This window comes from Oryx dammah, unplaced genomic scaffold (genome assembly GCF_014754425.2).
Source record: "Oryx dammah isolate SB20612 unplaced genomic scaffold, SCBI_Odam_1.1 HiC_scaffold_10, whole genome shotgun sequence".
Taxonomy (NCBI): domain Eukaryota; kingdom Metazoa; phylum Chordata; class Mammalia; order Artiodactyla; family Bovidae; genus Oryx; species Oryx dammah.
The window spans coordinates 41,303,432-41,313,948 of NW_024070194.1; the positions used below are offsets into that span (position 1 = coordinate 41,303,432).

The following is a 10,517-nucleotide window of genomic DNA, read 5'->3' on the forward strand; positions in this document are numbered from 1 at the left end:
GCTGAGCTGTGTCCTCAGGGGACGCTGGCGCCCTCTGTGGGCCTCGCAGTCACAGCTCAGGGACACACAACTCCCTGTGAGCAGCAAGGGGCCATTTCACAGAAGAGACCCTCAGTGCCTCCAGCTGGGGCACAAAGCAGCCCTGGGACCACAACACAGCGCACTCTTTCCAGACAAGACTTTGGCGCTGTGCCTCTGCAACAGACATTTAGGCTCCGTCCACAGGTACTTGAGAATTCCAGAGGGGCCCAGCACCCATGGAGGCCTGTGGACGCCCCAGACCCTGGGCCTTGTCCATCCCTGGGATCCTGACCCTTGAGGATCTTAGCTGGCTCCCAGGGGATGGTGCTGACCTGACTAGGTAGCCCCGTTCAAAGTCCTCCAGGAGTGGTTGGGGCAGAGTCACATTGAGCAGTCAGGCACTTGTGTGGGCTGGGGGCTGCGGGCTTGAGACTGGCTTCTGGGGGCCACACTGATCAGGGAAGGGTCAAACTACCTTGCCTAGGGACAGAGAAAAAAGTGGGTTTCCACAAGCCCAGCCTCCATGAGTAGGTGGTACCTGTGTGAGGAGAGGAGGGGCTTTGATCATGCCAGCCTGTCCCCTTCCTGCCCCTGGCACAGACAGTCTCAGAGCTGGTGTCTTCCTAACACTCAGAACTCATTCTCATATTTAGTCAATGCCTAAGAATTGAAAAGTTTCTAATTACAGCTATTACAAGGAATTTTAGGGTGACAATTTTTCTATACATTTTTAATTGAATTATAGTTGATTTAATATTAGCAGTGGGACAGGACTGAGCAACTAACACACACACACAGAGGTGTATATACATTGTTGCTATTGTTGTTGTTCAGTCACTAAGTCATGTCCAGCTCTTTGCAACCCTATGGAGTGCAACCAGCCAGGCTTACCTGTTCTTCACATTTGTTCAAACTCATGTCCAGTGAGTTGGTGATGCCATCCAATCATCTCATCGTCTGTCTCCCCCTTCTCATCCTGCCCTCAATCTTTCCTAGCATCAGGGTCTTTTCCAATGAGTTGGATCTTTGCACCAGGTGGCCAAAGTATTGGAGCTTCAGCTTCAGCATCAGTCCTTCCAATGAATATTCAGGGTTGATTTCCTTTAGGTTGGACTGGTTTGATCTCCTTACTGTCCAAGGGACTCTCAAGATTCTTCTCCAGCACTACAGTTTGAAAGCATCAGTTCTCTGGTGCTCAGCCTTCTTTATGATCCAACTCTCACATCTGTACATGACTACTGAAAAAACCATAGCTTTGTCCATATGGAACATTTGTCAGCAAAGCGATGTCTCTGCTTTTTAGTTTGCTGTCTGGATTTGTCAAAGCTCTCCTTCCAAGAAGCAAGCATCTTTTAATTTCATGGTTGTAGTCATTGTCTGCAATGATTTTGGAGCCCATGAAAATAAAATCGGACACTATTTCCACTTTTTACCCGTCTATTTGCCAGAAAGTGATGGGACTAGATGCCATGATCTTAGTTTTTTTGAATGTTGAATTTTAAGCCAGCTTTTTTACTCTCCTCTTTCACGCTCATCAAGAGGACTCCACTCAAAGTTATTACAAGAAAACGAATGTATTTCCCTGTGTTATTCAATACATCTTTGTTGCTTATCTATTGTATACTGTGTGTGCTTCGTCTGTCTTAATCCCTTACCTCTAATTTGCCCCTCTTCCTTCTTCTCTGTATTGGTAACCACTAGTTTCTTCCTGTATCAGTGAATCTGTTGCTGTTTTTCATACAGATTTGTTTGAATTAATATTGGGGGTTCCACATGTAGGTTGGCACAGAGCATGTTTCTTTTTCTCTCACTTATGTCTCTCAGCATAATATTCTCTATGTCCGTCGACATTGCTGCGTTAGAAGAACTGGGTCCTTTTTCATGGCTGAGTAGTATTCCATGTGTATTCATACCACATTATCTTTATCCTTTGGAGCGTTAGAGCTCGTGATGGACGAGGTCTCTTTTGCGCATCCCAAGGCTCAGTTGCTATGGCAGCCACAGCACTCCATCCTGTCGTGAGCTGGACCAGTGCCGTGGACTTTCTTCAAGATGCCATTTGACTAGTGATGGAAGTGGGGAAATTGGTCCGCAGGAAGAGGCTTCTGTGGATTTCTACACTTAGTGGGGACAAGTCTGCATGCGTGTCCTAACGTGAGCAGGAACCTGGCTTGGCTACCCCCATGGTTCTGAGGTCCAGAAGGGACAGTGGCAGCAGCTCCCGCGTGGGGGGAGCCCACTCCGTGTGGGGTGGGGAGGGGGATCCATCTTGTCCCCAGGGAGTGAGGGGAGGGCGTTGGGGTGACCCAGGTGGACAGGCTGGAGGAGTAGGGATCTGTCCTTCATTGCCATCCGGGGCTCCCCGCAACCCCCTGTGCGAGTCCTGTGCCCCACCCTCTATTGCTGGCCTTCTCCCCGGATGACACTCGGGGATCCTTGATAATTATGGGGCTGAAATCACTGCAGTGGTCTGCACGTGGCTGTCCTGATGAGCCCATGGGGGTGTCACGGACCTGGACGTGGCTTCTTCACACCCCTCCTCACTGCTTGGTCAGAGCTCCGTCACTGGTAGCGCTCGTACCTGGCTGTGTTCATGATACAATGACCAAGCACTGATGATGTGGTGTCTTTCGGATCCCCGAGCTCCCTCCTCTGTCACTGACTCCCCTGGCATTTGATTCCCAGTCCAATGCCCAGTTTTGCCAACCCCCACTCCTCTTCGAGGCCGCTACCACGGGCGCCCTTCCCTGGCCTGTGGCCAATGGCTGCTGTCATCACCTCCTTCCTTCCTCGTGTCTCTGTCATGAGGCCAGTCTGCCTGCAGCGGGGAGGAGCACCAAGAAAGTAGAAGCCCAGGGAAGCCTGTTCCCACAGAGCCAACGCCCCCACGTTCCAGGCCAGTGATTCTCAGGCAGGCCTTTTAGAATCCTTCCCAGCCATTGCAGACCACCTTCTGTCATCCACAGAGCTGACTCAGGGCCACTCATCCTCTTTGGCTCTGTCTGTCCTGGTCTCTCCGACCCTCACCTGCTGCTGCGTCCCAGGACCGCCTTCTACTCACACTCCTTGCAACTGTGCCCTTGATTCAGCATCCAAGTCTGGGATACCCCATAAGCCTCTGACCCCCGTGAGATGCCAAGATGGGCGTGCGGCTGGAGTTCAGCGGCAGCAGACCTTTCTCCACGGTTGGTCCTTCCCAATCCACCCTGCCTGGGTCTTGCTCTCTCTCCTGGACAGGAGGCAATGTTATCAGCTCGGGATGGAGGAGGCAGGGTCACGAGAGGGAAGGGACAGGGTGTCAGACCAGAGGGGTGGACCAGGGGAGGAGTGTGTCCTGGAGCAGGTAGACTGGACCCATGCCCAGGGAGGCCAGGTGGGAGCTGGAGACGGGAAGGGTGAAGCCTGGGGGCAGCAGCCATGATGGGCCGACAGCGGAGGTGCAAGTGGGCTCAGCCCTGGACCCTGCTCCTGCTTCTCTTAGGTCCCCAGCTCCTGGGGAGTCACATCTGGGGTCCCACAGAGAAAGAGGGAGATGATGAACAGAGACTCTTGAAGAACTACCTCCCTGCCACCGTGGAGTATGCCTTGCACACGTACAACCTGACGAACCAGGGCAGGAACGCCTACGAAGTGGTGCGTGTACTGCGATCGTGGAAGGATCCTGTAGGTACCCTCCCCTGCTGCTGGTGCACACCTGCTGTTAATGAGGGTCTGGCAGGGGTGGGGGGTGCTTAACAAGGGGTCTTGATCATCATCTGAAGCCCATAAAATAGAGGGAAATACAACCTGTTGGGTTAGTTTCAGTTTTTAGAAAAGAAATAACTTGGGAGTGTTTTAAATCTCCATCAGTCTATCCACATGTAAAATGTATTTTCAGTTTTCATTATATTTGAGCTTGTTTAAAGAAGAATGACCAAAATATAGACTGTAAGGGGATAAAGCTACTTACCTTTTTGTTTTTTTTTTAAAGAGGCAGACAGAAAATACTAAAGAGATTCAGAAAAGATTTCAAGGAAATAACATTAAAAAAGGTTAATTTACAAAACACACAGAAAGAGACAGAGACGTACAAATAGCAGGAGGGGGAAAGCGCCTGGAGCGTCAGGAGCCATGGCCCCTGGTTCTGAGGGGCCTCTGGGAGCTCACAGCCTCTCCTCGGAGTCCATGTGCTGTGGGCTCCTTCTGGGCCTCCGTCTATATGGATCCAGTGTGATTTTTAAAAATTAATGTATTTATTTTAATTGGAGGATAGTTGCTTTATAATATTGTGATGGTCTTTATCACACAGCAACATGAATCAGCCACAGGTATACATGTATCCCCCTCATCGTGAGCCCCCCGCCACCTCGCTCCCCACCCCCTCCCTCTGGGTTGTCCCAGAGCCCCAGCTTTGGGTGCCCTGCTGCATGCAGCGAACATGCCCTGGTCATCTAATTTACATACGGTGATGTCCATGTTTCAGTGATCAGTGTGATTTATACTCATCCCAGATGGCATTCTTTATCCTAAAACGTTCTCCTAGCAATGGAATCTGTACAGAATGTAACCAGGGGTGTGTGGTTTTCACGTGGGCTGCAGACGAAAATGCCAAGAACATTCTTTAGAAGGAGCACTCCCGGTCCTGTGTGTGCTTGTGTGTGCCTGAGTGTGCATGTGTGTGTGAGAGCAAACTGCAGCTCCATGGGGCTCCTTCCTCGCTGTAGGACAGGTGAAAGTAGTGACAACAGGGCACAAAAGGGAATATCCATTTCTCAGCTCAGATTTATCCAGTAAACTGGCAGTCAAGTCCCTCCTGCAAAGACCCCTGTCCTGCCTCCACTGTGTGGATGTACCTGCCAGGTACGTAAGGGGGACAGGAGGGCTATGTCCACTTCAGTGTCTGTCCAAACCCAGGTGGCTGTCGCCCTGGTATTCTCCATGGAGCTGGAGCTCGCCCGAACCAGGTGCGGGAAATTTGACGAAGACATCAACAACTGTCCTTTTCAAGCAACTCCAGACGTAAACAATGTAAGACACACCAGCCACCCTCAGGTTACAGGGCCATGGACACTGCATCAGGGCAGGCGGTGTGGGGAGTGATGACGGCGGCATTGCAAAGGACACTGAGGGGTCGTCTGCAGGATGGAGGCCAGCCAGGCAGGCCAGCGCAGGGGTCACTGGTCACTCGTACGCCCCTGGCCTGTCTGCTCACTGGTCCCATTTCTGCTGCTGCATCCCAGGTCCCCCTGGGGTTAGACTGTTCCTGACCACGTGGTCCAGGCCCCTGGGTGGAAAGCGAGATGTCCCCTCCCTGGTCGTCACCCCCGCCCCACCCCACCTTCGGGAGAAGGAGTGTGTGAGGGAGGGGCAGCATCTCTGTGGCCGAGTGGTCCTCCTGCCCAGAGCTGGACGGATGGAGGCTGAGCCCCCTGCCCTCCCTCCCAGGCCCTGCCCTGCTGCTACTGCTCCAGGTGACAAGGGGGGTGAGCCTCACCCCTGAACAAGCCTGGGTCAGGTTAGAGGACCCGGTGGGACACTGGGGGCATGGATTGTGTGGGACATCCTGGTGTTGGGGGGAGGAGTCCCTGGAGATCACAGGCCTGGCAGGGCAGAGTGACCCAGGTGCCTCTGGGGTCAACAGAGGGTCCCAGGTCGGGAACATCTAGGATGAGCTTGGGGCTGCTTCTGGGGGCCACCTGGGATAGGCAGGTAGGGTGGGTACAGCTTTAGAGCTGGAGACACCAGCTTCCTGAGCGCCGCCTCCCTACACTCTGACCCTGTGCTTGTTCCCACAGACTGACACTTTATGATCGCCACTGACCCATGGAGAACAAAGTTTAAACTGAACGACACCTGCTTGGAGGGCTCTGCTGCGTGAGCCCACACCCCCACCTGGGGGGCACCCCTGCCACCCTGTTGTGTCCCTTCGGTGTCCGAGCAGCTCTGGCTCTGTTCTCTGGAGGAGCACCTGTCTGGATATCACACCCAGGCCACGTGGACACGCCTCCCTGTCCATGTCACCCCATAGAACTGGTCATTAAACGTCAGCATTGCAAGCAGCCTCGTGCAGCCTGGTTCCAGAGGGTGGGGGCTGGGCAGCTGGGGCCGTCCTTCCAGCAGGGCAGCCGGCTGGGCCTGAGGGTGGGTCTCTCCCCTTCACACACCTGAGCCACCACAGGTGGAACAACCTGCACGGGTGCGTCTGGGCTGTGTCTCTGGCTTCAGCATCCCTGCCCCAGGCAGCCCTTCAGAGGTAGGTTTGCTGGAGAAGACTGTGGCTGCCTTGGGGCTCCAGGTAGCAGTTGTGTGGTCCTTTTCCCTCCATCCCCTCCTCCCAGTGTGGCCTGAGCGAGCATGCGTGCTCAATCACTTCAGCCGTGTCTAACTCTTTGTGACCCCATGGACTGTAGCCCACCAAGCTCCTCTGTCCTTGGGATTCTCCAGGCAAGAATCCTGGAGTGGGTTGCCATGGCCTCTTTCAGGGGATCTTCCTGACTCAGGGATCGAACCCGTGTCACCAGTGGCTCCTGGCATGGCCGACAGATTCTTTCCCGCTGAGCCCCAGGGAAATCCCCGTGTTGCCTGCGATCACCTCTCAGATCAGTACCTGCTCCCGTGTGTGCTGCAGGCTTTCCTGGGGAAGGGGCCAGTCTTGTGCTGCGAGGACTCTTCAGCATGTGGGTGTCCTCCACCCAGGGCTGGCTGGCTTCCCAGGCCCGGGACTCAGGCAGGGCCGAGGGGAGTCTGGCTGCAGGCATCCTCACTGTTGGCGGGCACCGCTCAGCATGGGCACAGCTGTGTGTTTGTCTCCCTGACACCTGGTCACAGACCCTGCTGGTTCTTCTCCATGACCCTCCCCGACCCCTCCTTCTGCTCACTCCAAGGCCTTTCCTGACTCCTAGCTCTTCCATCAAGGGAAGCTTTCAGGGCCCTTTAGGCACTGTGATCCCCATCATGTTTCCAAGGAATCGACCCCACTGTTCCCCTCAAGCAGCTCCTGGGAAAGGTCTCCCTGGGGTCCCTTCATGAGCTCACCCCTTTTCTGAGGCAGTGGCAAGGCTACCCAGAAGGGTACTTGTTGCCCTAAAGGTCTGGGAGCGAGCGATGAGATTGAAGAGAGAGCATGAAATCTGTTGCAGTGTCGGGGGCCTGCTGCCTCTACTGGACTGAGGTGCAAAGTCCACTTGGAGCCCAGCTTTATTCCTGATTGCAGACTATAAGACTTTCTCTGATCTATCTTTCCTAAGACACTGCATTGACACAGTTCAGATCTCCTTGTTTTTACCCTGGACCATTCCCTTCTGGGAAATTTTTGGGAACAATTAGCAAGTGCGTAGGCAGTGTTCATGCCTGATGCTGACCCAGTGTTCCAAGGTCCCTGCTTTCATGATCCCAGTCACACTCCCTTCTGCATCTGGCCTTGGGGTCTGTAACAAGGCTATTATTTTAAGAAAAGTGAAAGTGAAGTCGCTCAGTCGTGTCCGACTCTTTGCGACCCCATGGACTGTAGCCCACCCGGCTCCTCCGTCCATGGGATTCTCCAGGCAAGAATACTGGAGTGGGTTGCCATTTTCTTCTCCAGCGGATCTTCCCGACCCAGGGATTGAACCCAGGTCTCCTGCATTGCAGGCAGAAAAACATGGAAAATAATCATCAACACAGTTTCTTGCTATATGCTGTTTTTCCAGGTGCTATTTCTATGAAATTTCTCAAGGCTGTGAAAGTACATTATTAGAAATTCCCACTATAAGTACTGAGGGCTTCGGTGTTTCCGCCTGGATGCTGCTGCTGCCAGCCCAGGGGGGTTTGGCTGTGCCAGTGCTCCTGCCTCCATAGGGGCCTGCAGGGCCTGGCTTTGTCTGGCCTCACTGGCGCCACTTGTCCAGAAGGGAGGACCCCTGGGGGTGCTTGGCTTCATGAGCCCAGGTGTGGATGGAGGGACCCGTCGTGGCGGGAGGAGCTCCCTCCCTGGCCCTGTGCACCTCACCTGGGATGGCACGACCTGGCCCCTTTCTCCTTCTGGAATCTGTGCGCTGAGGAATCATGGGAGTGGGTTTCTGGCTCAGCTGTCCCTCCCTGGGCAACAACTCCATCCCCTCAGTAGAGGTGAGGTGGCTGGGCCCCAAGCCTCACCCACAGCTCAGGCAGGCACACCCTCTCCTGAAACAAGACTATAGCGTGGTCTCTGCCTTCCCAGCTGCTAACCTGCTGGCCCGAGGCACCGTCACCAAGGCTGACGGCCGGGCCCTGAGAGGGCCGTGGAAGGAAACACAGCATCAGTGGCCAACGCGCTACCTCCAGGTCCTGTGCTTTGCTCTGTGGCCACTTTCTCATCTGCCAGGAAACATTTCGACACTTTCCTTAGCTTTCCCAGGTCTCAGGGTCCAGGCAGAGCCCTTGCTATAGTTCAGTCGCTTGGTGTCATGTCCAAATCTTTGTCACCCCGTGGACTGCAGCATGCCACGCTTCCCTGACCTGTCTCCCGGAGTTTGCTCAAACTCATGTCCACTGAATCGGTGATGCCATCCAACCATCTCATCTTCTGTTGCCTCCTTTCTCCTCCTGCCCTCAATCTTTCCCAGCATCAGGGTCTTTTCCAATGAGTCAGCTCTTTGCATCAGGTGGTCAAAATATTGGAGCATCAGCCTCAGCACCAGTCCTTCCAATGAATATTCAGGGTTGAACAAATAAGGATTGAACACAAAGGAACAAGCAAGTGGAGACCTTACCTCTGCAGATTCCCTGGACCTCACCCGTGGAAACAGAGGTGGGGGCGGGGCTGTCAAGTGGTGGGCAGGACCAGCTGTGGGGCCTCCTTGGCCTCAGTCTGCTCCCCAGGCTGCATCTCCCCTCCTGGTCCCCAGACCCCCAGAGGCCTAGAGTCACCCTGGGATTTGGACTCTGGGTTCCTCTTGCTGTAGTCAGCCCTGGAAAGCAACATGTTCTGCTGGGAAATGCGTTTGTGAGTCTTTCTCCCCACCCCGCCCCCAATCCTTGATGACATATGCTGACGAGCAGTGAAATGGGTATGACAGATGAAGAGGGACAACCTTTTAGATATGAATGAGTCACGAAACTGAACCGTCCAGCATGGAAACACAGTCAATAATGTTGTTAACACCTTTGGAGGATAACAGATGGTAACTAGAGTTATGGTGGCTATCACTTTGTAACGTAGAAAAATATTACATCACTGTAAGTTCTACACTTGGAACTAACAGTGTTGTATGTCAATTACACTGTACTTTACTAAAAGAAAGAGCTGAGGTGTTTCTCTCCAAGTCCTGCAATGGCTGCAGGCTCCTCTCAGGAGCTTCAGATCCCCCGCCGGGCAGTCTGCCCCACACAGTGCCCACTGTGGGTTCTGCAGGAGAAGTCCCAGGAGATTCACCCGGCAGTCAGGTAGGTACCCACCTGCTCCTGTGTGCTTGCTCGCGCTTACCTGGCTGGCCCTGACCTGCCCTCCAGGGCTGTAGTGTCCACCACTATGTTCTGGAAAGTGCTTCTTTTTCGTTTGTTAATTCATTTCACCATCTCAGCCCAGCCCTATGCATAGATACACAGACAGAGAGACGGACAGACAGACAGACAGACAGACACACACACACACACACACACACACACACACGGCAGGAGCCTCCCCTGATTGGCGTCTCCCAGTCGCCACACCTTGCAGCCCTCTCTCCCACACTGAACTGAAGTTAATCAAGGTGGCCAAACAACCCAGAGAGGTGATGGTGTGTTACCTCCAATGCTGGGCCACTGAGAGTGCCATGGCTTCCAACCTGGACTTTCGGACACTCTGGGGAAGCCGTCCGCCTTGCCCAGTACACAGCAGCTGTGCAGACAGAGGACAGCAGAGACCACGTGCCCACAGCCAGCACCAGCCAGTAGCCACAAGGGCAAGCCACCTGGGGAGCGGGCTCCCTGGAGCCAGGCTCACCTTCAGACCAGGGCAGTGCCGTGAGAGCCTGAGAGTGACCTCAGGAGCGGTGACACCAACCAAACCACCCCAGACCCCTGACCCACAGACGCCACAGCAAAATAGATAAACTGCTTGAAGCACCGAGGGGAGGGTGATCAGTCATAAGGCATTAGATCATAGCTCCCACTCTGTGAGAGCACACACACGAGTACGCACACACATGTGCAGGCACATGTGCAAATGCAGCTTTCTTTTCCTGCACCATCACTCGCATTTCCCTGCCTCAATTCAGAACCGAAAGCAAAACACAAGTCTCCCAATCACCCAACTACCTCCCAGGTTGGATCAGGAGGGGTTAAAACTGTGTCTGAAGCCAAGACTCTGTGCCTTCTGCAGCCCTGGGAGGGAGCTTTCCCTGGAAATCCGTGGACAGACATTCTCAATGCATCTTCAGGGTCTTGCAGAAACTCCCCACCTGAAGCAAAGGAGGAGTGGGGCTTCCTGTTAGTTCCATACAAAGAGCTGTCAGTGGAAAGTAATTTGTGCCCAGAGCTTGGTGAAATATGGCAACAGGTTCACATTCTCTTCCATT

At 53.8% G+C, this 10,517-nt stretch overlaps 1 protein-coding gene across 1 annotated transcript; it reads left to right on the forward strand.

Moving 5' to 3' along the window:
* The first annotated feature begins 3,441 nt into the window (after positions 1-3,441).
* On the forward strand, positions 3,442-6,048 carry LOC120868602 (cystatin-9-like). The gene is made up of 3 exons (XM_040247319.1): positions 3,442-3,684; positions 4,915-5,028; positions 5,807-6,048. Exons 1-3 carry the CDS (start codon positions 3,442-3,444, stop codon positions 5,876-5,878), a joined length of 429 nt encoding a protein of 142 aa, XP_040103253.1. The 3' UTR covers positions 5,879-6,048.
* The last annotated feature ends 4,469 nt before the right edge of the window (positions 6,049-10,517 follow it).

Coding starts and splice junctions, on each gene's coding strand:
- LOC120868602 (XM_040247319.1), top strand. CDS start 3,442: ATGGGCCGACAGCGGAGGTGCAAGTGGGCTCAGCCCTGGACCCTGCTC. Junction 3,685..4,914: donor TGCGATCGTGGAAGGATCCT/GTAGGTACCCTC, acceptor GTCCAAACCCAG/GTGGCTGTCGCCCTGGTATT. Junction 5,029..5,806: donor CAACTCCAGACGTAAACAAT/GTAAGACACACC, acceptor GACTGACACTTT/ATGATCGCCACTGACCCATG.